Source organism: Diorhabda sublineata, chromosome 1 (assembly GCF_026230105.1).
Source record: "Diorhabda sublineata isolate icDioSubl1.1 chromosome 1, icDioSubl1.1, whole genome shotgun sequence".
NCBI lineage: Eukaryota > Metazoa > Arthropoda > Insecta > Coleoptera > Chrysomelidae > Diorhabda > Diorhabda sublineata.
The window spans coordinates 33,773,290-33,800,305 of NC_079474.1; the positions used below are offsets into that span (position 1 = coordinate 33,773,290).

Genomic DNA, 27,016 nt, shown 5'->3' on the forward strand with positions numbered 1-27,016 from the left:
ACTCAACATATCTTTTATTCTATTAGGTTCCACGAATTTTAATTATCATCCATTGTATTTGTATAAATTTACATTAACATAAACGACCATAACTTAGTCGTTAAATTCCGAACAAACAAAAAAATTTCCAACTCGGCAGTAATAAACAGCGCACTAACTAATTTAACCAACAGCCGGTCTGAGTGCTCGACAGAGATATAGATTTTCCAAACATGCCTGTGTAAATCCGGCTTCCCTGCTTCTTCTCCGCCCCCCTAACTTCTCTTTCCTATCGTAATAACAGCACTGGGAACTAGAGGTGGGCGCGACATATTAAAAGCTATCGATATTTATTTGGCAAATAATATTACAAATAAGTGTAAAAGCTGATACTAACAGTTTCGTTGATAAATACGTAGCGCGTTTCATGAGTTCTTAACCTAACATAAAATGAAATTGTTCTTCTATTTCCACACTAAAGCGGAACACAGAATGAACGCTCTAAGACGATCGTAAATGTCAAGGATAGCTCAATTTATACAGAATTTGTGATAATGTACACAATGATCAAGCTTTTAATCGAAATTAATCGACTTTTCACGCGCTGAACCTCAAAAACATAACCTCACTTTTCTAATATAGTTTGTAGTTACAAATATCCTGAAAAATGACTTATTTTAGTAAAAAACTTATAGAATCTGTGAATTTGTATGTGCTATATGTATTTATACAACAAACAGTCAGCTGGGTTATGAGAAAACTAAAATTTTGCAGAATATAGGGAATCATTTTCCAATTTGAAAATTCCGTGACTACTGATCATTAACTTTCTGATCTAATCGATAATCGTTTTCTTATTGAATGTTTTGTTGATGCTCTGTTAAATAAGTTAATCATATGAGCCCTGATTCATTCATCTGTGTCTAGAAAATTCGTCTGGATCTATTTCGTTTATTTCAACATATATTGTAGTAAAGTAACTGTTCAAATTGAGGGATTTATTTCTTAACACATTTCGTACAGTAAATTAAGTATATAAATAATTCAAAATCGTTCAAATTTGCTTATATAAGTTCATGCATTTTTAAGGTTATGTCTATTGGGGGTCATGTTCGCGTTCATTTTATGCACCGTTTAAGGTTCTTTAAATATAAGGGTGTTCCGATAAATCCGCATAAATTTTAATTTTTTTATTCTAAACGAGCAAAATATAGTTCAAAAATCAAGAAAATGGAAGGTTTGGCGAATAATAAAATTTATTATTATGAGAAAAACGAAGAATTGAATTCAGAAATGTATTTCGAAAAAATCTTAAAGTTCAACTCGAAAATATTGATGTTGTTGGCGATATCTTCAGCATACGTTTATCCCTCTGGAAATTTTGTGCTTTGGTCAGATATGGCAACAGCTCATAATTACAGGGTTTTGTTCCTACTTATTTCAAGTATTTGGATGATGATATTATCTATTATTGGTTGAAAATACGTTATTTAACCATAGTTTTAGCTAATTCAACAGCTAAATATCAAAAATCAATCAGAAGAAACCTGAAAACTCGAAACATAGGTCCATATTTTTAAAATTATCAGTCCTTTTGGTACGATTTAACATTCCAAACTTTAGCTATCATACAAAAGATTCCTAAATAGAAAGAGACCATCCTGATAATATAATAAAGTTATTTGGATCATATTCCAACTTAAAGAATAGCTAGTATCCTAATACATCATGATTTTTTCGAGAAATTTCACGAAAAGTATAAGTAAGTAAATACCTTATAGCATTTTCTTATGATTTGTGCTGTCAAATGTCAAATACTTGCACCTCGTAAAGCGTAGAACACAAAACTTTTTCTGTTGTGTAGACGCCATTTTGATAATTACCGAGCTTAGTTTGATAGAATCACGTTACGACTTTTTTCAATGTTTTATTTTTGTTTAAATATTGAATTTTCAATAATTTATTTTTAATATACAGTTCCAAAATAACTGTGTCGACTTATATCTCTAGACCTAATAGCAGCACAAAGAGAACCTGTTTCAAGTCACGCAACGTTATCATTTACCACGTTGCCAAGTCGTACCCTGTAAAACGCCGTGTATTTTTGTTTTATTTCCGGAGGTAGTGAGAAATAAGTAGCATGGCTTATCACGGCGTGCTGTTTTCGGTTTTTTGTTTGCTTAATCGGATACAAAACTCGAAAACAATCGCTGTGACGTCACAAGATGAATATAAAGGTGACATACTTTGTTATTGTTTAAATTAACTCAGTAATTTTATTTGTTTGATCCGAGACGAAAAAATACGTTGTTGTCATGTTATTTTTAGAAATAAATGAAAAAAAAGAATCGACGTTTCGATAGATATGAAAGTGATGTAAAAATTTATTGAAACATGTTAGTTTAGCGTTTTAAAGACAGTAGAATCCATTTATCGACTTCTCCGAGGTCGGAAATTAGTACTTAAAGTTCTGCTTGTTAAATTTGATTCACCATGTAGTCAAATTTGACTCGAAATCACAAAAAAAAATTATATTTCCACGTATTTTAATACATATCTTTATTATAGTGGTCAAGAGGAGGCAATACAAACATGTCAAGTGTATTTTTTATTTTCCAAAATAGGGAAAGTCACAAGTAGCAAAATCTGGAGAAAACTATGGCTGAGCAATAACTCTTGTTTCGTGTTTGTCACTATCATACTGTAATGTGTAATTTCCTTGACGATTTCTGATAAATTTTCCGGAAAACTGTCTGTATGAGATTGGAAATAGTATAAAGGAGAAGAAGAGGATGGCACGGGAAAGCCCTTAGAGAAATGAGAAGACATAAACACAAGATATAGTACTTTACAAAATTTCTGAAGGGACACGGCATGTTCAGCACGTTTACTAACAAAATAAAGAAGAAAAATGACGATTCATGCACCATTTATGCATTTTTTTGCACCAATCGATTCGAACCCAAGTCTTCTTGACAGAATGTATGCCTCAATTTCACTGTATGTCACATGACGATCTTGTAATATCAGTTTTCGATGTTTTCTGGCACAACAGCAAATAGCAATCGTCTGACGATACGTTCACCATTAAAAATGTCAATTTTTATGACAGCAATGTCATATTTGACATATTTACTTCATTGTTGCCATATCTCAGTATGGTTCAATTTGAATTTTTTCCCATAAATTTACATTTTTTTTATCGTCTTTGACGAGTTTTTTGTACAGGATTTTTTTGAAAGGACTAATAAAACCAAAAATAATTTCGATAATATCAATATATTCAGATACATATACATTATTCTACACGAAAGTGAAATTTATTTCATATATTTTTATTTTCAAAAATTTTGTTTGTAAAAATTGTACTTTTCCACTAACGGTAGCCATATTCTAAAAATTGGTTTTTACCAAATTATAAATGAGGTGAGGATAACTAATAATATCTATTTTTTTTATACAAATTTTGGTTACGTACATCGTGGCTCTAGATAACTCAAAAGAAAATATTCAACCATTAAAAATTGAGAAAATAACAGACAAAAAAATATTTTTTCATTACAAATATATTGTTCCATAAAACACATTTTATTACAGTACACCCTGTATATCATTATTTATAACATTTTAATATTTAGTGTATTTTCTTTTGGTTATATTTAATACAGGGTGGTCTAACAGAAGCACGGCTACGTAAATATTTTGACACAATGATATTTTTGGATTTTGTTTGGCCACACTATGAATCTACATAAAATTTGAATCTACTTTTTAATAAAATTATATTAAAAACACATTAAAATATGTACAATATTGTTATGTACACGTTTGAAAATAAACAACATAACAACAACAATGAAACTGAATCCATAATAAAATTTGAAAAACTCAAATAGTACAAAGTCTTGAGGCAAAGTGTATCGCTTACTAAAATAGTAAAAAAACACTTTAAAAATAAGGAACTTACTATACAGACTGATAAACTTAATAAGAATAATCAAAATACAAAACAATAGGAAATTTTGAAATATTTTTTGGTTTAATTCAAAACATCGATTGATAGTTATGGACCAAATTGCATATATAACACATTTATTGTAATTTAAGAAATGTATCGACAATTATGGACCAAATTACACTGGTGAAACATATTAAATTATTATTTGTTTCAATCTACAGGGTGTTTTTTTGACAGTTATGAACAAACTTGTATTTGTAATTAGTTTTAAATATTTTCTTTTTCTCTTACGAGATATATTGATAGTTATGGACCAAATTACACCGAAAGAACATTTTAAATAATTAGTTGTTTGAATCTACAGGGTATTTCAAAAGTTATATTCCAAACTGTTCTCTTAGAATGTATTACATTCTTATTGAACTCATAGAACATTTGAAATCATCATTTACGGGGTATTTAAAAAGTTATGGACCAAATTATATAATCTAATTGTTATTTATTTCAATTTACAAGTTGTTTCGACAATTATGGACCAAATTGCACTCGTAGAACATTTTAAATAGTCATTTGTCTCAATATACAGGGTTTTCTTTAAAGTCATGGATGAAATTATTCTCGTACAACATTTTTTCTTATTATTTGTTTTAATCTACAGGGTGTTCTGAAAGTTATGAACGAACTTGTATTCGTAGAATAGTTTTTTTTTTCAATTTACGAGATATATCAACAGTTATGTACCAAATTGTGCTCGTAGAACATTTGAAATCATCGTAAGTTTCAATCTACAGGGTATTTAAAAAGTTATGAGTTCAGATTATAAAATAATAGCTTTTGCACTACAATAGGTATATATATGATCTTTTTTTATATACAAGGTGTGTAATTTGAAAAATTAGAAACGTATTTCTTGTTAAACTTGAATCATTTTCAAGGAAATTAAATCAGGGATGTTATTTATAATGAGAAACGTGAATATATTATAATCAGAAATCGTTAATTTGAACATTCTAATAAATTTTAATTATCTGGAAAACAAATACTGACATTTTAAGTAAGAGAAACGTTATTCTACGAAAAATTGTAAATTAAATAAGAAAACATGATGAAGACAATCTAAAGAAGTCTTATACCAAATTAATTTAGTTAGGTAAGAAAAAAAATGATTTTCATTAAGAATTTTTCAATTGGATCAATTAAAGAAGAAATAAATTCATATGTCAGCCACTCATTGACATTGTTTGCATAAATTAAATTTGGTTCATAACAATTATAAGATCGTTGTTTACGACTCACCTCGTAAATAAATGGAACAACGACTTTTTTTCTGATAAATATATGATTAAAACAAAAAATATTTCTTTTCATAAGACATCACAACAGATTAAAAATTGTAGAATTGACATTAAATTAGCCGTCAACAAACTGAATTAGTACACAGTTTAAACACTAAAATCGCTTGATCATAAGATAAAATTTCACACAAACATACATAGTTAAAAGGGGTACCTAGTTCTGAAGTGGAACATCGATAATAAAACCGGTTACATATTTACAGATTTCTTAAACTTGGTAAATAACCGTTTAGCGCACGCGCGTCAGGTAGCTACAGACGTCATTATGGAACCACACGATCTAGTCTACATTTATAAATTCCGCCACCTTTCGACAAAACCGCCGACTACGAAGTTCGTGCAGTAAAATTTGACATTTATAGTCAAATCATTGTTGTTTAAGGTGAAGACACTTTGAGTGCTGGTATTATTTGAGAAAAGAAGATGACTAGATCCAGATAATCAATATTTCGCGAGCAAAAAAACAATAATTGTGTATAGGAATGAGTCCTGAGTGCTAACCATAAAGAATCCCGAAAAAATTGAAGTATGGGAAAAGGAAATACTTAGGGGGATCATGAAGAAGATTCGGAAGAAATATCATAATGCCCTACAAGCAACAAAAGTCCAGTTGCAGTTTCTAGAATCCAGCAGACACGTTTAAACGACTTCCAAACGTGACTGAGCAAATGGATTTCGATACAAACGAAAAGAAATCCTTTCAAGTGATCTTCAATCTAAGAAAAGACCAGTGCCCTTCTGTTTATATGAACAAAGTACTACTAACACCAAATACTTAGGTTTGCATCTAGACACACGACTCACATGGAGAGACCATAAAGGATCAAATTAGAAGATCAAAAAGAAATTGGCCAGTTGATCTACAAAACGGATAAAGGGGTCTTGTCGCCGAAGAAGACCTCGCCATAGGAGAGCTTATATACTCTAAAGCCGTCCAATTAGGTTAAAGAAATCGATTGAATATAAAGAGAATCTTCAAGGGAGCACAAATAATAGGAGAGGGAGTCATAAGGAAAGGAGGGGGTCGAAAGAAGGGCTGAAAGGGATACATGACGAGCGTAATATCCCACAAGTAGTCAGAGTGCAAAGAATTAGGAGATTGGGGCATAAAATCGATCTAATACAAAGAGAATCGTCAAGGGAGTACAAATGGAAGATGGGGGAATCAGAAGAGAAGAGGCTGGTCGAAAGACGGGTTGAAAGGGATACATAACGTGCCTAATATCCAACAGAGTGCAAAGAATTAGGAGATTTGGGCATAAATATCGATCGAAAACAAAGAGAACCTTGAAGGGAGCACAAATGATAAGACAGGAAAGTCGAAGTAGTCAGAGTGCAAAGGATCAGGTGATTGGGGCATAAGGATCGATCGAATACAAAAAGAATCTTCAAAAGAGCACAAATGATAGGAGAAGGAGTAACAAGGAAAAACAGGAAAGTCGAAAGAAGGGCTGAAAGGGATACATGATGAGCCTAATATCCCACATGTAGTCAGAGTGCAAAGGATCAGGTGATTGAAGCATAAGAATCGATCTAATACAAAGAGAATCGTCAAGGGAGTACAAATGAAAGATGAGAGAATCAGAAAGAGAAGAGGCTGGTCGAAAGAAATATGTAACGAACCTAATATAACAGTAAATAGAGAACGAAGTGTCAAGAGAGCACAAATCGAGGGAGATGGAATTAAGAGGAGATTCAGGTTAAATAGAGAAATGGAAAACGTCAGATTTAAAACTATAGAGAATGAATACTGTACTGGTTGAATAGAGGACATAAATTGAAGGAGAAGTGTACTAAAGATAGAAGATAAAAAGGAAGGAAGTAGAAATTGCAAAGTTTGATATATGTGTTTGGTGAATTTCCAATTTGGTAACGGGATTGTAAGACCTGTGGTTATTCTGAAATGGAAACGCATGTCGGATAGAGTAATGGCTTGTTATAGTTTTTTTACGAGCACGAAACGGTATTTGAAATGCGAGAAATGTCGCCGTTAATACTGATCGAAGATTCAAATTCAAATTGGCGTCTATCACAATTTTCCTATTCTCCAAATTTATCACAAATCGCCGATTATTCACACGGATATTTCTTTTTTTTCTTGCATTTTACTGTCTAACGTTTTAACAGAATTGTTGGTGTTGGAACTAGTCGAAGTAGTCGTCGTTTTCGGCGTATCAGTCGCGTTGTTGATTCCGATTCTATTCTGGTTCTGTTGTCGATTTATCAGAAGACTCGGATTCGGTATGTTTCTGATATTCTGATTCTGATTCGGTCTGACGTTTCTGATCTGTCCCGTCGGTCGAAATTTTTGTATTTCGTTCAATTTCGGTAATTTTTGTAAATTGGGCGTTTTCATTTGAACTGAATTTTGTAAATTGGGTATTTTTAACGTTTGTAAATTGGGCATTTGGGGTCTGGGTTTGTTTGGGGTGGTTTGCGGTTTGTTGTTAAGGTTCGTTTGCTCGGTAGCTACTTTAGATAACATTTGGAGGTTGGATAAAGCCGCGACGTTGTTTTTATCTCCGGGTCGATTTAGAGCGTTCAATTGTCGATTGGTTGTGATCGTGAGACCGTTAGGGGTTTCTATTTTCGGGGAATTTCTGGGGGATGCTTCGGGGGATTTATTCGATAAGTCTAACGGGGCGTTATTGTCGGGCATTTTAGGTATTATGCTTATACCGGATTTTAGATTAACGGATTTTTTTATTTTTTCTAAAGGAATTGTTGCAGGCGGTGGTCTTTTTATTGGTAGTTTTTCTATTGGTTTCGGTGTAGTTATTTGGATGTTGGTGGGGTTGATTAGTGTTATTTCTAGACTCGGTCTTTTATCGTTTACGTTATCGTTTTCTTCGGGTTTTCTTTTCACCCCTTGTTCTATTTTACTAACTGTAAATCCGGGTGGATAATGAGTTAGTATATTTTTTTCCGGTTGTTTCGGTTCGATTGTGCATCTCTGTTGTAAATTAGCTAATTTTAGATTCAACGATTTATTGTTTGTTGTTATTTTATTGATTTCAGTCTTTGGTTGTTGTGTTTGTTTTTCCATATTTAACTTTTTGGCTGTTTTCAATTTATTTTGTTGGTTTTTTTCGTTGTGGTATTTTTCGGCGTAAGCGTGGAAGGCTTTGAGAAACGCTTGATTTTCGGTTTGTTCGTTTTTATCTAAATTAACGGTCGGTAGTTTCTTTCCCCATTCTTTTTCGGCTGGATTTTTGACGGTGAATCCGGTTTTAGGACTACTGGATTCTAGGAAAGTACCTACTTTAGGACTGGTACTAGTAGGTTCGCTTGTTTGTTTCGGAAGTATTGCCGATTCTGTTACTTTCGTTGAAGGTTCCGTTACTTTTATTTTCAATTTTTTAATATCTTCCGACGCTTTTATTTTTACTTCTTCTACTTTCTCTTCTACTTTATCCGCATTATTCTGTATTAAACTTGTTTGAACGTTTTTGTCTTCACTGGCAATATGTTTATGTCTCACTTGTCGCATTTGGAGTAATTTTTCTTTCGAACTCATTTCGGTGTTTGATTTTTCTTTTTCGGAAAGTTGTGAACTTTTGTGATGTTTATGTTTATGGCCGTTATTTGTTATTTTCACTTTTAATTTTAAATCTTCTTGATTAGAAGCTATTTCGGCGTGTAATTTACGTTTCTTATGACTATTAAATTCGTTCTTCGAATGCTTATTCTTTTTTCTCTTTTTACTGAAATGGTGCGGCGAGTATTCTTCATTTTCTTGTTTGCGTCTTTCTTCGTCTAATTTCTTCGCCCATTCTCTATCTCTTATTTCGGCGAATCTCTTTATTTCCTCTTGGTCGGGTTCTTCGTATTCGAAAACACAGTCTTTTGGTTGAGGTTTTTCAGGTACTTTTTTACTTTCTTTTTCAGCTTGAGTTTTACTTTGTAATTGTAAGTGAGCGAAGAGTCTTTCTTTGTGATTTTTCTGATCTTCGGTTTCTTCTAATAAAGTTGCTTTCACTTCGAGTTTTTCAACTTTTTCTTCTTTAGGAACAGGTGAACGTTGCGTTTCCGAAGTTGATTTAACAGGTACTATTTGTAATTGTTTACCGCCTCCTAGTAAAGTCGTATTAACTATCTTTATGGGTCTTATCTTCAGAGGAGTAAAGATCCTATAGAAGAATCTCATCGGTTTTTCCTGTAACAAAAAAATTAATATATAAATACCATATAGAAACAAGCAAAATTTCTAATAACCTTCATGGATCGATTTACATGGGTCTTAACTATCCCTTTTGTTCCTTCAATAACATTTTCTTTACAAGCAGTTCGCACTGAAACGTCTAAATCTCATTCAAAGAGTAAATGGAAAAGAGACCCTTGAAATATTTCAATGAAACACAGCAGCGTACTTCTAATATTTGTTTGAGGTGAATTTTCGAAACGATTTCGTTGATATTTTAGTTAATATTATCAACATTAACAACCAATAAGTTTCTAAAAACCTAACCTAACCAAAATCTCTTGACAGGCCATAGAAATATACTAAAATGAATATAGAAAACCTGACTTATAAAAAAATAGAGAATCGCCTAACGTTTCAATATAATTTAACACTCAATATCAATAATTCTATGGCTGTAACTACTCAAAGAAACTAAGGAATTCTTCTATAAATACAGATGTCAAATATGTCAACTTCAATCGCGTATTTTGACACTACTTCCAATCAATGTCATATGATGATAATGAATCTGATTTTTCTGATTAGAAAACTTTCATTTGTCAAAGAAAATCTGATAACATTTGTCAAGAATGACATCTTTGGATTATCGTTGATTATTTTCGAAGGAAATTTTAATTACATGAATCAACTTTGGGTGATAAACATCATAATTTTTTCAAAATTTTTTTTCTGTATCCTTATCCTTCTCAAGGATACGTTCTTAAATTCAAACGTTTCATGTGTATGTCTATCTCTTTTTTGCCTTTGCTTATTATACCTGTTTGTGCTGTGATGCGTGAATGAAGGACAATGAAAAATCTTTTTGTTCCGATTTTGCATGAAACAAGGGCCGGCTTCAGTAATAATCCTCTGGTTAATACTTTATAATTAGTTTGAATTATTATTATTATTATAAAAGATAATTGGGTCTTGTACAAAGGATAAATTCTGAGATGGAAACTTCTACTGTTATGATCTACATCTAAATTTTCGGAAAAATTATAAAATAAAACACTTCGATGCGTTGGAAAATGAGTTTAATATAGAATCATAACAAATATTTTTGCCAAGGCCATTTTGGCATAATTTGTGGCATTTTTTGATGATTTTTCACGGGAAAACTTGATAACTCTTTTTGTGGGTTATTTGCAGTATTAAGTTAAGATGAAATCACCTTTCCCTTGGCTGTTGTACCTTAATATCGTAATTAAACTAAGCGATTATTTGTGTTTTCCGAATTTCTTGGGCTAGCTATAGATTCCTACAAAGTCACGGCAAAGTAAGAGTGGATTTGACAAAATGGTGGTTTTTAGAATCTCCCGATAAAACTATTCCATACCAACTGTATAATAATATAATATTATCGATGATCTCGTTTTAGCAACTAATTTTAGTGTCGAGATAAAGCAAATGGAAGCCGCGGCTAAATGAAGCAGTTTTAAAGGTAGTTTTGATTGACAGGGAAAGTTCCGGAATGTTAAACTATCTTGAAGCAACAAATTAGCAAGCAAAATATACTGTCAAGAATATCTAGTTGCTGTAGTAGTTACTGCTGTAGCTTGATACTGTAGAAATTTGGAGGTAGTTCTAGTTAATATCGCGGATCCGGAAAATGCTCTTCAAAATGGCTTGATATGCGTATTGATCCCCCGTTTAGCACATAATTATGGTTAACTGATGATAATAAATAAGATTAAACGTGTTGTGCAGCAAAAATATTAGAGGAAGAGCGATGAGACTGTACAGCAAACAGTTTAAATCGAAAATCTATGATGCAGACTAAAAAGGTTCCAATAAACTCCAAAACAATAATAAAGATGTCGCAGACCAATAAATATCCAGTCCAGTTTTAATTTACTGGATGATAGAGCTCTTGGTTCAGCTATTAAGGGAATATTGACTTGTCTTCGTTGTTAGATAATTAGATTGGATCAAATATTTCTCTTTTGTGTCCATTTATTGTTTGTTGGATAATTAGGAAACCGTGGAAAGGTTTTGGTACGATGGAAGAACGTTTAATAACTCAGAAATCTTACGAAAAGTCATTTTAAAATATAATTACAGCCTAAACAATGTGAAGTTTGACAAACCTATCCCATTTATATCGTTAAATTACTTTTTTTTTGATAATTTCGAACTAAAAACATGATAAAAACGGATTTTAAATGTTTTAAGACTTTCGGAATAATAACAATTGTTTCTAGACTTTTTATACACCTGGTATAACTAACCTACTATCATGATAGTAACTGTATATTTTTATATCTACATTTGCAATTTTCTTCGAACGTTTTTAAGGTTATTGAACCTAAAACATTGGTTGTTATGCTTCCGTAGCATTGTCACATAAAGCAAGTTTAGTAAAATAAAAAATAGAAGAAGAATTTTACGTGGATATGCAATTTTTTTGTACGGATCAATCTAATATTGAAATGTATAATTTAATTATACGAGTACAAGTCCCATTTTCGTAATTTTGGAACTACAAATAACCTTATTTCACACAAAAATCACTGCGAGCCAAGTCTTGGCTTTAACGGGGCTGTGGAACAGTATTGCATCCAAATATGTACAACCATTTGTGATCTCATTCCTAATACGCTCCAAACTGTTTAGAATAATTCATATTTTTTTCAAAATTTGCGGATTTGTGAGCGCTTTCTTTTGATAAAGCGATCACAAATTGCTTCATCAATCCGAGGTTTATGTGCAGCGATGGTAGCAAAAATCTTAGGGTCAATCAACGGTTCTTGCAGTATGTTTTTCATATCAGGTACAAAATTTTTGTTTCCAATGTTTGTCACGGGTTTTACTGTCCCATTTACTTAAGAAGCATTTGATTTTTGTATAACCCAGCCGTTGGCCTAGCAGAAGGCATCATTTTTGAATCGCCACACACATAATTCGTGCTCCGCATATTTGATGTTGCCCAATAGGGCAGGGCAACCGGAATAGAGACGTTATGTTGAAGAAATTCTTTTGAACTTCTTTGAGAATTATCAATGAAAAGTCTCCACTCCAAAATATTTCATTAGATCATAAAAAGTGGTAAATGTCGTTCTCTATAGCGATACCATGAGAAGAATGATTAGATTTTTGAGCCTAGAACTTCAAATTCCTCTCTCTAAACTAATTATTTAATTCTGCTAGTGTGAACAGCTGTGGTTCATTGTGCCTTCCTCGAGTAAATTCATCCTCTGATGAATTTGCCTCACACCCAGATTTATCTGGTTCATCAGTTCAAATGTCAGGTGGAGATGGAATTGGTAGTGAACCTCGACCTTGATTCTGCGGTTCTCGCAAGTTAAAGAAGATCTATTTTCCTTTCGTCATAGATTTTGATGTAGGGTGGGTTAGAAGATAATTTGGATTGAAATTTGTTTCTAATGTAAGATGAAGGTAGATTTTTGAAAGAGAGATTCAATCCGAATTAAGTGTGTCATTATTTTGAGAAGGATGTTTTTGAGGCACACCACCAGAGGTTGTTTTGAATTGTTTTTCGTAAATTTCAATCGCATTATTAAGATTTTTAAATCAAGTACAATATTCAAAACTCTTCATGGTTTGTTTTTACAAATTTTGATGTTTTTTATCGACAAAAACGACTTGTATTAATGATAAAAGTCGCTTATAACGATTTGAATTAACCAGACATTAATTCTCGTTTAAAAATTAACTACAGTTGAAATAAAAGAAGTCGTACCATTTAGGTACGCTCCGAGTACGTGAACCAGTCAGTCAACAGATTTATTGAGCAATATTCACTATAAGAGTTATGGCAATCATTATTTAGCCAGTTACTGCCGCTGTTGTATGTTTCAGTCAGTAGCCAAGCCTTTTACAGTGTTTGTTATGGTAGTAATTAGGAATTGAACTAGTTTTGTTGGCTGTTTTTTTTGAAATAAACTGGGTAATATATGTCGCCGTAACGTTTAACCTAGATTTTTAAATATTACAAAACGAGGGATGAAAGAATTCATCCAGTTGAAATTTGTTGTTTAGTTAAAAACTTATGAATCACCCTATATACTATAAAAATGTTCAAAGCAATTAGAAGTATTAGAATAATTCATTCAGAATTAAATTAGATTTAGATATATTTTTGACACTCTGTGTATTAGCTGCTTCTCGGGGACAACTTATTATTATACAAGGTGTATCAATTAGATAATTACAAGAATTTCGGTTTATTAGACTGAAATTGATGTTTGATTCATAAATAAATCAAATTTAGATAAATAAATCGATATATTTTTGACACCCAGTGTATTAACTGTTTCTCGGGGACAACTTATTATTATATAAAGTGAATCAATTAGATAATTACAAAAATTTCAGTTTATTAGACTGAAATTGATGTTTGATTCATAAATAAATCAAATTTAGATAAATAAATCGATATATTTTTGACACCCAGTGTATTAACTGTTTCTCGGGGACAACTTATTATTATATAAAGTGAATCAATTAGATAATTACAAAAATTTCAGTTTATTAGACTGAAATTGATGTTTGATTCATAAATAAATTAAATTTAGATAAATAAATCGATATATTTTTGACACCCAGTGTATTAACTGTTTCTCGGGGACAATCTATTATTATACAAGGTAAATCAATTAGATAATTACAAAAATTTCGGTTTATTAGACTGAAATTGATGTTTAATTCATAAATAAATTAAATTTATAGAAATAAATCGATATATTTTTGACACCCTGTGTATTAGCTGCTTTTCGGGGACAATCTATTATTATACAAGGTAAATCAATTAGATAATTACAAGAATTTCGGTTCATTAGACTGAAATTGATATTTAATTCATGAATAAATTAAATTTAGATAAATAAATCAATATATTTTTGACACCCTGTGTATTAGCTGCTTCTTCGGGACAACTTGTTATTATACAAGGTGAATCAATTAGATAATTACAAGAATTTCAGTTTATTAGACTGCAATTGATGTTTAATTCATAAATAAATTAAATTTAGATAAATGAATCGATATATTTTTGACACCCTGTGTATTAGCTGCTTCTCGGGGACAATCTATTATTATACAAGGTAAATCAATTAGATAATTACAAAAATTTCGGTTTATTAGACTGAAATTGATGTTTGATTCATAAATAAATTAAATTTAGATAAATGAATCGATATATTTTTGACACCCTGTGTATTAGCTGCTTCTCGGGGACAATCTATTATTATACAAGGTAAATCAATTAGATAATTACAAGAATTTCGGTTCATTAGACTGAAATTGATATTTAATTCATGAATAAATTAAATTTAGATAAATAAATCAATATATTTTTGACACCCTGTGTATTAGCTGCTTCTCGGGGACAATCTATTATTATACAAGGTAAATCAATTAGATAATTACAAGAATTTCGGTTCATTAGACTGAAATTGATATTTAATTCATGAATAAATTAAATTTAGATAAATAAATCAATATATTTTTGACACCCTGTGTATTAGCTGCTTCTTCGGGACAACTTGTTATTATACAAGGTGAATCAATTAGATAATTACAAGAATTTCAGTTTATTAGACTGCAATTGATGTTTAATTCATAAATAAATTAAATTTAGATAAATGAATCGATATATTTTTGACACCCTGTGTATTAGCTGCTTCTCGGGGACAATCTATTATTATACAAGGTAAATCAATTAGATAATTACAAAAATTTCGGTTTATTAGACTGAAATTGATGTTTGATTCATAAATAAATTAAATTTAGATAAATAAATCGATATATTTTTGACACCCTGTGTATTAGCTGCTTCTCGGGGACAATCTATTATTATACAAGGTAAATCAATTAGATAATTACAAGAATTTCGGTTCATTAGACTGAAATTGATATTTAATTCATGAATAAATTAAATTTAGATAAATAAATCAATATATTTTTGACACCCTGTGTATTAGCTGCTTCTCGGGGACAATCTATTATTATACAAGGTAAATCAATTAGATGATTACAAGAATTTCGGTTCATTAGACTGAAATTGATATTTAATTCATGAATAAATTAAATTTAGATAAATAAATCAATATATTTTTGACACCCTGTGTATTAGCTGCTTCTCGGGGACAATCTATTATTATACAAGGTAAATCAATTAGATAATTACAAGAATTTCGGTTCATTAGACTGAAATTGATATTTAATTCATGAATAAATTAAATTTAGATAAATAAATCAATATATTTTTGACACCCTGTGTATTAGCTGCTTCTCGGGGACAATCTATTATTATACAAGGTAAATCAATTAGATAATTACAAGAATTTCGGTTCATTAGACTGAAATTGATATTTAATTCATGAATAAATTAAATTTAGATAAATAAATCAATATATTTTTGACACCCTGTGTATTAGCTGCTTCTTCGGGACAACTTGTTATTATACAAGGTGAATCAATTAGATAATTACAAAAATTTCGGTTTATTAGACTGAAATTGATGTTTAATTCATAAATAAATTAAATTTATAGAAATAAATCGATATATTTTTGACACCCTGTTGATTAGGTGATTTCCTGAACTGAAGAAAGGAATTATTATAAAGGATTAACGACAATTACGTGGGTTACTTAAACATCAATCGGAGAAACATGTAACTTAAAGGCAAACATTTTTACGTAAGAATAAATTAATAATTTCATAAACGAAACTGCTGTTGAGAAATATAAGGCGACAAACGTTACAGATCTCATAATATTTTAATCAATTCAATAAAATTGAATTGTGCAACCTCAGAATCTTATTAAATTACGTGTATACAATGCATACAGGGTGCGTAAGTTATTAATTTCACTTAATCTACTGTAGAAATTGCAAATACAGAGATGAGGCCGTGATTCCAAATTGTATCCATTCCAATTTTGACTGGAATAATGTTCCGAAGTCCCAGAGGGCCGTGGTCAGCCCTGCAAAACAGTATTTATCTATCTAGTATATTATCAGGTTAGGTTGGGTTAATTTTGATTAGATTCGTGCCTTTAAAAGAATCTTGTTGGTAGCTTATAACTTCTTCCGCAAAGAAAACCACAGTTTTTGCTTCGAATTTTTCCGAAATCGTGGCAAATTATCCTTTCCTTTTAGAAAAAAGACGTCGATCCAATTTCTTCCTTATTCCATATACTTTATGTGAAATAGAGAAAGAAATAGCCACATTTTCAAAACTACCAGAATAATTTTGTAATAAACTATGTAAATTATATTGATAATAAACAAGAAATATATTAGTTTGAAGTAACAGTATTAAATTGTTTGATGTGGGTTGAAATTGTACAGTAACCAATATCGATTTCGAGTATATTAAAATAGGGGCTAAAAGCTCTAATAAACCTGATGATAAATCCATGTTTAAATTATCTCTGTTCTCGTTTCGAATATTTAAAACTTGAATTTTTAAATATCACCTACATGTTAAAAAAATATCATTATTCTTTAAAGTATACGTAGAAATAGTTAATAGGTTTCGATAACTAGTTATCATCTTCAGAGGCTGAAGGTAACCAAGAGTGTCAAATAATAGTTCGTGAGTTTGCAAGAAAAAATTGGTTGGATATTGCAGCCAAGTCAACATTGTCAAACAGACTTTTGACTTGTTGAATGAGGGGTTTGGCGATCTTGGAGATAATATTGAGACTTTCATTCAGTATCTACCTCACGACGCTCGGAATTTCGACCGGAAGACGTGCAGAAGACAGATCTCGAAAAATTGAGAATAGAAAGCCTTAAAAAAATATTTGAATACTGTCAGGAAAACAGATAAAGGTCTATAGAAGAGGGTAGATAACTTAATCCTTCAGAATATCACCAACGGTTCCAAAAAAACCTAGAGCCTTCTAAGAACGACTAGGAATAATCCTGAAACTGCGGGATCCATATACTTTCTATAATAAAAAGTTGTATCAACTTTAGTAAGAAAATGAGCCTCTGGTCTAAGGTAGAGCTATCTTTGTGCGTTGATTGGTTAAATAAGATAAGGCTGTAGAGGAATTGAAAGATGAAAGAAGTTATTTCGACGAGGATTGGAAGACAATAAGAATGGAAGGTCCAATTGAGTCACTAACCAAACAGATCCACGTATTATATAATAAAATCTGCAAAATTTCTTTTAGAATTTAGTGATTTTGTTAACGTGTTTGGAAAAAAAAACGATGTCGCATTATGTTGTATTAATTTTTGATGTAGATACCTCCATAGGCGTACAACACATCATCACTTACGAAATATTTGGGGAGGGAATTGATAAGCTTCACCCAATTAAAATTGACGACAGACCAAAACATGGAGTAAAGGGATTCGAATACCTGGAAGTGAAAGTGAAAAACGAAGGGGATGAAACCAGGAAAAAGATGGTGTTATTTGGCAGTACGTTGGATCATATACAAAAAAAATATAAACATATGGAAGAGAAAGGTGCTAAAAAGGATTTTCGAAAGAGTAATAGAGAAGAAAGTACTTTATGGTCAAGCTGATATATAGGATATATGGTTAGAGCAAAAACTCCGTTCCAAGGGGCATTAATCCAGAATGGACGAAGATAATTGGGTAGAAAGATCCTTATTCAGAAGAGAATGACGTCTACGGAAAAAATGGATAGAAGCATGTAGAGAAGATCTACAAAGAACAGGAATAGAGAACTGGCTTAAAGGAACCATAAATGGAGGAAACCCATAGAACGATTCCAAGATCTGTTGAATGTATATATTTTTGGGATTGAGTTCATTTACTTTGCTTAAACTAAAATTCCTTCAACCTCCGATGATTCTGAACGAAAAACTGAAAGAACAACGAACAATATCAGGACTATGAGGTCAATTCCCTAAAAAATTCTTCCATTGCGACAATACGAACTTCGTTATTGTTAATGAGTGTTTTAACATAGTACAGTAAATAAAGGTCGAAAATATACCAACCCTGCAAGGATTGTTCGAGGGATTGATTTTTTTAATTGACAAGTATTAGTGGGTTCTTACAATCCTCAAATTATTTACCAGAACAAACATGTGGAAGGCAACGGGAAAATGGCCCAAATTTCCAAAAACCCGTTTTTCGCCAATAACTGGCTAAATATGGCACTTAGGGAGTTCTTTTTCGGGCTTAAAATGAAGATTAGTTCATTATCTACAAAAATAGTCCTGATGACTTTTTTCGCAATATTAATATTTTTCGCGAAAACGTGATTCGAGAATCCCCAATTTTATCAATGAGAAAATATCTCAAATTCTATTCGAATTCGAGGCTCAGGAGTTTAAAAATACACTGATCTCGATGTTTTGAAATGTAAAGACCAATTGTAGATGGCGCCACCACGTTCCTCCTATTCGCGAAATTATAACGGTCTTCAACGAGGACCCTAGGAAGGTGCAAATGTGATTATTTCCTTCGGGAATAATCACTTGGGATATCTTGGGTTAGATCACCGAATCCTAGTAGTGATAAGATGAGAATGGGGCCGGAAAATTGGCCAAAAAAAATTGCAAAATCTGTTTTTTCCATGTGACAAGATTTCGAAGTCTGGGGGCTCTTAAAACTCATAAACTTTAAAAACTCCTGCGTAAAGATCATCGGAAACTCGTTGCGAATTTGCGGCAATTTCTTTTCGTGAATTCAATTATTCAAATGCGGGATTTTTAAAAAATTACAATCAAGTTTTTGAAAAATTTCATATCAATGGAAAGATCTGAACGTGGCCTTTTAGAAAGTAACATTCTTGAATTGAAAAAAATGGAGAAAATAATGCTCGAAAAAAATACAGTTTTTTTTCGAGTCCGCAGTTTTTCGATTTTCTAAAAAACTACGGAACTTGAGAAAAAAAAAGGAAAGAGGTACTAAAAAGGAGACATTCTCAAGTTTTCAATGATGTGCATTTGAAAGCGATCTGATTATTAATTATTTGTTAATTCCTTAAAGACTCTATGATTTTAAAAACTCTAAAAATCCAAAAAAACGACCTTAAAAAAATACCTTGTTTGTTAATATACCCGGATGTTATGAAATGAATTTTTCTGAACGTGTTTAACCCCTTTCAAAGCCCCAGAATTCAAAAAGATTCAACTGAATAACTGTTATTAACAAATACATTGGTGAATTGGATAACAGTCGAAAAATATCGAGGAAAGAGAACTTCCGGAAAGGTTTTCAATATTAAAAACAAATTTTTCGAAAAAATAGTCAGTATGTCGTGATAGCTATGAATTTCCCCTTTCAAATGAATTTCAAATCATGAAAAAATATTAATTTTTACACGATTTATTGAATAATTTGTCCATCTGCTTCTACGAGAACGCGTGGAGCGAGATCCAAATACGGGGTGCGTTTAGGGTTTGTTATCTCGAAAATGATCAAATTTTCGAGAAAAGTTGTAAGGACAATTTTTGTAGATAATGGATTGACCTTGATTTTAAGCCCAATAAGAACTCGCTAACTGCCATATTTCGGTAGTTATTGGCGAAAAACGGGTTTTTCCCGGTGCCTTCCACATGTTTTTGCTGGTAAATAATTTGAGGGTTAGGGATAGTACCCATCAATATCTGCCAATTAAAAATAAAAATCAATTCCCGGCAAAATCGAGAGTATGTTGCGACCTTTATTTACTGTACTAACAATAATTTTAGCATTTTATTATGGAAAGTGATTAAATTTAATTGTGGATAGTTGAAAAGTTGGAAAACAAACGGTTGGCGTGTATTTTGTTGTATATTTCAATCACCAGTTGTTTTTTCTATAGTTTATTATTGTATAGTGTATATTATTGAAATATTATATTTTCTATGCCTTTTTACGTTACGTCAATGATTATTTATTAACACCAACATCAACACAGCATTGCCTACCGATCAGTTTATCTTTCGTTTGTTTGAAAAAAAAAAATACCTTTGCTCAACAGCTCATTGAAATTCAAATGAGAGTGTTTATGACAATTATCGCCTTACAAATAGGCTGACATGACCTTATCCCATGCGCGTTTCAGCTACTTTAATACTATTTTTAGAATACGGTGCAATTCTTGGTACTTGAAGACGATCGGTCGATGGATGAGAATTTGTAACCGAACCGAACTTAAAAGCTTTTAATAGATCGTCAATGTGCCGCCGAAACGATGAAATCGGTTGAGCGTTTTCATCGATATTTTCCGCATATATTAATTTACTTATATATAAGTTATAAGTTTTGTTATTGGGCATCAATAATATCAAGATATTCTTTAAATCAGTATGTAGATCCGTGAAAAAAAGAAAATCCTCTGGAACAGGCTGAACTAATCAAAAGAATGCCACGAAACTGAGCAGATACCAATGTTAAACTAAATTGGAATTTCTGGCGCGTTTCGATAACCGAATTATCGTCTTCAGAGCCTGAAGATAAACTAGTTTACCTTCAATCTCTAAAAGCAGTCCAACGAACGGAGATTTATCTGATGGTGTTGTCTCTCACCAACGCTATTGAAGCAGGCACTCAAGGTGTACTCGTATAGAAGAGTACAGGTTTTGGAAGTAACAGAACAAGACCTGGTGGATGAATGGATAAATAAAATACTGCAAAGAATACCAAAGAATACTTAGGAACGAAAATTACAGAAGATAGAAAACTCGACACATCAATCTAAAAGAAAAACATACAGAGTAGAAAGTCTATAGGATGAATGTTCACTTCCATGTATCTTACTCTTTCGAGGCTACTCCCCAATTCAAATTTTAGAGTTTATAAATATGAAGAAGCTAAAATAAACGATCATCGCGTGTGGATGTTCCCATACAGGAGCTTCCAGGAATGGACAACGTTACCAAGCTTGGGCCAGTACTGGGAAGCCGAGATTAGCGCACTAGCTTGGACCCAAGTCTGGGAATTCAGACCTGGGCAAGATCTGGAAAGTCGAGGTTAAGCCTTGGTCCAAGAATTCCGAGTCTAAGTTCGGACTTTCAATGAGATCCCAGACCCGGGCAAGGTCTAGAAAGTCAAGGTTAGGCCCAAGCCTGGTCAGCATTTTTCGTGTCTGTGGTTTCCCAGATTTGGATATGATTTGACTTACTGTATAGTAGTATTGGAATGTTTTGAACATGAGTACAAATCTAATGAAGAAATCAATTTAGAAATTTTATATTTGTAATTTAAGAAAATGGTATATTCGACCTCCCTTTTCCATTTAAACAATATTTATCTATTGATATTTTTAATTAAGAAAACGTTCGTAACAAAATGCGTTTTATCAAAAATTATGTTTAGATATTTATATCAAAATATGCAAAAATATAACCTTGTTAGAAATTAATTTGGCTACAAACATCTAGGCAGATAAATCTCAAGGTCGACTATGATGATTTACATTTAGTCGCGTAAGGTCCACGTGTTAATAAAATATGTTAAAAAAAAAATAAATTTGGTAGAAAATGGTACCGGGAAAATTAAAAAATACGTATTTTTAAACAGTTACTGGTATAGAAGAAGGCTTAAGGGATATGCTAAATACATTAATGGAAAAAATATTAATTCAAAATTCCAACTCGAAGATTGTACGATAAAACTGGAAGGCACCATAACGCAGATCAGTTTATTAGAAGACTCTTTAAATAAAACCACTTTACTTGATATAATACCCAGAGTCTTCCACGGTTTCAGCCTGTACTCATCTTGTAAAGAAATTCCCATCCCATCCTATAGTATCATTGCCCTTAATTGTTTGAAATTTAGGCCTACTATGTAAGAATTTGTCTATCTGATTCAATTCGTTATTCAGGATATTCGAAAAATGTGAAGTGGAAGTAGGACACTGTTTTCTGGTTGTCATGGTAGAAGATAAATTTTCTGACGATCAGAACGTACTACACATTTTTAAATCCTTCTTTCTTTAATATCCCTTCAATTTTTACCAAATATCCAGTCGCCCTTCTTCCAAAACATCCCCAAACCATCACCGAGCCCCCACCATGTTTTACGATCTGCAATATGTCTAATAGGGCATCTTGGGATTGACAATCTGAGACATTATTTGATATTTAATGAATGGTTTATGGGATTGATTCAAAGTTTTGATCGGTAGTCGTCCAAAATCGCCAGATCGATTAAGAATTAACCTACGTTTTCCCAATGGAATGGTGGTAAATCCACAAAGTTCCAAAATTATGCAGACACCAGTTTTTGTATGTGGTAACATGTTTTTTCGGCTTGTCTTCATCGTTGACGGATAAATTTTAGGTGTAAGAAGAGATGAAAGTCGTTAGGAGGTCTAACCCAAATTTCTTTGGGAGTTTTTTAGTCACGTTCGCAGTTTGAGGTCGAGCATTATCTGGGTAGTAATCCTCCTTGGCGCTTGTTCTGTTCAATTTCATAATGGCCTCGCAGTAAGAAATCAATTTGCTAACTGCTGGTGTATGTGAGTTTTCGAGTGCCAAAATTTGGGAACGAAGTGTTGATTCCTAATTTTTATTCCATGTAACTATTTGAGAAAAAATCATGAACGTCTTCATTGTAGCGTGTCAAAAATTATTCATCCGTTGTTTTTCGTGTGGGTATTTAAGTATTTTGGGTACCCAATATAAGCACAACATCAGCTTATTTTCGATTGCGTAAATCAGTTCATCAGCAACCAAAAACGTGCAGTTGATTAAGTTCTTCATTGAAATCACTCATAGTATTTTGTCGATATGTAAATTGCGTACATTTTTCTTCTTAAGTCATTGTCATCAGCGCTACTGATGATAAAACATTTGAATCTACAAATTATTTCACGACAATTCGGTTTGATCTTAAAAAGACGAAATGATTTAGAGTTTTTAGAATTTAATTGTTTCGTCATCATCAACAACAACTTTTATTAGCAAATAATATATATATATATATATATATATATATATATATATATATATATATATATATATATATATATATATATATATATATATATATGTACAAGGGTTGATCATTTTGTTCCGCTTCTGATATGTTCGTTGAAAATATTTTTTCCTCGCAATAAAAAAAGGCAGATTCTTAGGTCGATGTTTGTTGTCGTGACTTACTACGAGAATAAAACGAAAAAATTATAAATCATATAAATATAGATCTGATATGCGCGTACTCTTCAATCAGACAATTTATTTTAACCGACTGCGGTAGACTAATCAGAGTGGAAATCATACCTTGCTAAAAAACTGACATTTCGCACGCATCTTTAAGAAATTCGTACCATAGGCGTAGATAATCATGATATAAGGTTCAAATATTTAGTTTTTTGTATGATATTTTCGATTAGGTTAGGTTGGGATTGTGTAAAATGTCGATCGACCTGTCACTTTTATTGTCACTATATTTTACGTATTGTGGATCAGTAGTCACTTCCGATTTATTATCACCCCATTCGAAAAATTCAATAAAATCTCAGTGTTGATTATAGAACATCCTGTATTGCAACTGTTAAATTCAAAGTGAATTTTAGTCGTAACACTATTCATATTAAACGCTTATAAGTTTACTAATATATTTTTCAACTTTGTTTTTTATATGTAGCGTTTAGAAAATTTTTCTATCTTTTATAATTTACGTAAAAACTATTTCAAACAAATTTTATAAACTCAATTCCGTCTAAATTTGTATTTATTTGGGAAATATAACGAACAGAACAAATTTTTGTATAAGTCACTTTTTGTCCAGATCTATTCTACCTACTCATTGGCTCTTTGGTAATTTCTAACCTCTTCTTTTCTTTTTTTTTTTCGCAGTTCTACAACTTCCAGTTTCTCGTCGATAAGTCCCAGTTCTTATTTTGAATATATACGAGGGGTGCTACTCAAGTTTTGGGATATGACAATAACGAAGTGAATATGTCAAATATGACAATGCCGTCATGAAATTTGTCATTTTTAATGGTAAACGTACTCAGAGCGTGTTTTTCAGGTCAAATAATGGAAAATCGTCGATTATGGACGACGTTCACGAAATTCATCTTGTAGAGAAGTGCGGCCACGATTTAAATCGAAAAACCAGAAAAACACGGTGACTCGAGATGTTTCTTTATTGCCAAAAGTCGAAACGAGTTGGTTGGTACAATGCTATCGATCCAATATACGTCAAAAGTCGTAGAAATGTCAGATTTGACATAACGTGTTGCCATATCTTAAAACTTAAGTAGCAACCTTCGTATAATTGAAAAGCATGGTTGACAACTGTTTAGTATGTGGTTAACAAAGACATTTTTTTCCCGAAAATTGAGTGAGATATGGAAAATATTGTTATACAATAAGTTTATCTAGATGAGGGTTGATAATTTTTGGGAACAAAAAATAGTTGTGGAGTGAAACTAAATAAAAAACCGTAAACTTGAATTTGGGAACAAAAAAATAGTTGTAGGGTAAAACCAACAATGAAAAACCAAAACATTGGACATAAATATCTATTTAAATTGCGAGGTTATGTATGGAAAGTGTAAATACAAAAGTTGTAGAATTTTTTATTACCTAGAAAGCGAAAGTTGGTACTCGAGGGTTTTCGGGGTCGCTGACTACAAATTTATAGTCAGAATTTGGAATTTAAAAATGGCGGATCCAATAAGCAGCATGATAAAAGCAAAAATTGATACTCGACAGTTTGTCGGGGATGCTCAAAGTTTGGGAATTCGAGAAAGTGGATCAAATATGACACCGACGGATATTTCTTCGAAAATATCAACGAGGTTTTGAAAATCGCGGTGGGGGATGAATGTCGGAACTGTAGCTGCAATTTTGATACAGTTTTACCGATTAAAAAAAGCACTGGATTTTTTCCATCGTCCCGCGTCCGCTGATAAAGCCTTTTTCTGTCTCAAACCACAACGGAGAATTTCCATTTCGAAAATTCGAAATAACTGATCGATCATCTCAAAAGGGCTAAATACAAGTTGATCATTTTCAACGCCAATAGAGCCTAGAACTTTACTGAACTTAATACATTATTCATCCTCGTCCAATCCAGAACTCTTAAGGGATCTTTTACCATCATAATATTGACCGAAGCTTTTATGATCATCGGAGTTTTTCAGTACTAATTCTCTTTTTTCTTAGTAGAATCATTTCTAGGGGGTTGATTCATGAATTTGGAGAATTTTTCGATGTTAACTAACAAAAAATCTAGAATTATTCGTTGTCTAAACATTCCAGTTTGATTTTTCAGTTTCGCTGTAATGAGGCGCTAACTTCTGGTCGTTAGGTTAGGTTACTCTTAATAAAAACTACGTCAAATCGTCTGTAAATTATTTTTTTTTCATTTTTGTTATTTGAAAGATTAGAATCCTAGACCAATCGTGGTTCTATTTCCATTTACTTGAGTTTCTGGTACATTTTTTTTTTGTAAAACGGATGCTAATCCCATTGTAATAGCAGTGATTAACCTAATTCACGTTAGTTGAAAATCAAACAGTATTTATGTAACTTTTAAATATTTACTGATAAAAATATTGGTGAACGCGAATATAAAATCTATTTTTAGCATCGTGTTTTGTCGGTTATGCAACATAAAATCATACGAACGTAAATACCAAATTATATCGTTATAATATTTCTATTCCGACAACGAATAAATTATTTTTATTACCTTTTTGCGCGATTTTTGCTAATTTATTTATATGATATTATAGATTCTACAATTATACGTATACACATCCTTATCTCAGTCCTTTTCTATTTATTTTTGTCTTAGATAAAATGCTATAAACAATGAAAGAGAAAAACTATGAATTATAGACAATAATTAGGCTAAAGGAAACTAAAAGTGATGAAAAAAGATCGATTAGTATATACAGACGATATAGTGATAGTAGCAGATACATTTAAAGAAGTAGAAGAAAAAGTAGACGTTTGAAAATGACCTAGAGAAGACAGTAGTTGCTTGGAAAGCACCAATGTGTTATAAAGTAGACAATCTCTATAAAATATGATTCAAGTTTGAAGACGTCACGTTGTTTTGCAACCAATAAGCTAGATTCTACTCTGGATGAGACTGTTCCTTCGTTATCAACAGTAAAATATTGGATAGAAGAGTTTAAACGAAGCTGTAAGACCTGCGAAGACCATTGGTCGACCAAATGAGGTAACGACTCCAAAAATGTTGAAGAAAATCCAGTGGATGATCGTCGACTGAAAGTTTGCGAGCTAGCAGACATAGGAGGTATTTCAAAAAGTGCTATACATCGCATTTTAACTATAAATTTGGATATAATAAAGGTGTGCGCAAGATTGGTGCCGCGTTTTCTCACAATGGAACAAAAACAACGTCTGAAGATGTTTCCATCGAGTGTGTGGAAATAAACCCCAACTTTTGCGCTGTTTCATAACCATGGATGAAACGTGGATCCATCACTTCACACCCGAAACAATAAACAATCAAAACAATAAACTGAAAAGGGAGAACCGGCTCCAAAGAAGACAAAGACCGTTCCATCTACAGACAAGGTTACGGCGTGGGATATTTATCATTGATTATCTTGGAAAAGGAAAAACTATAACCGCGGACTTGAACCTTGAAAAAATTAATCAAAA

At 32.0% G+C, this 27,016-nt stretch overlaps 1 protein-coding gene across 2 annotated transcripts in view; it reads right to left on the minus strand.

Annotated features, from left to right (window-relative positions):
* Positions 1 to 3,245: 3,245 nt before the first annotated feature.
* Positions 3,246 to 27,016, minus strand: part of LOC130452898 (polycomb group protein Psc-like) — a 51,981-nt gene continuing 28,210 nt past the window's right edge. For both annotated transcript variants that reach the window (XM_056792406.1, XM_056792417.1), the window contains one exon: positions 3,246 to 9,448. In XM_056792406.1, coding sequence (XP_056648384.1) covers positions 7,367 to 9,448 — 2,082 coding nt within the window. In that variant the 3' untranslated portion in view covers positions 3,246 to 7,366. The remainder of the gene's footprint in view (positions 9,449 to 27,016) is intronic.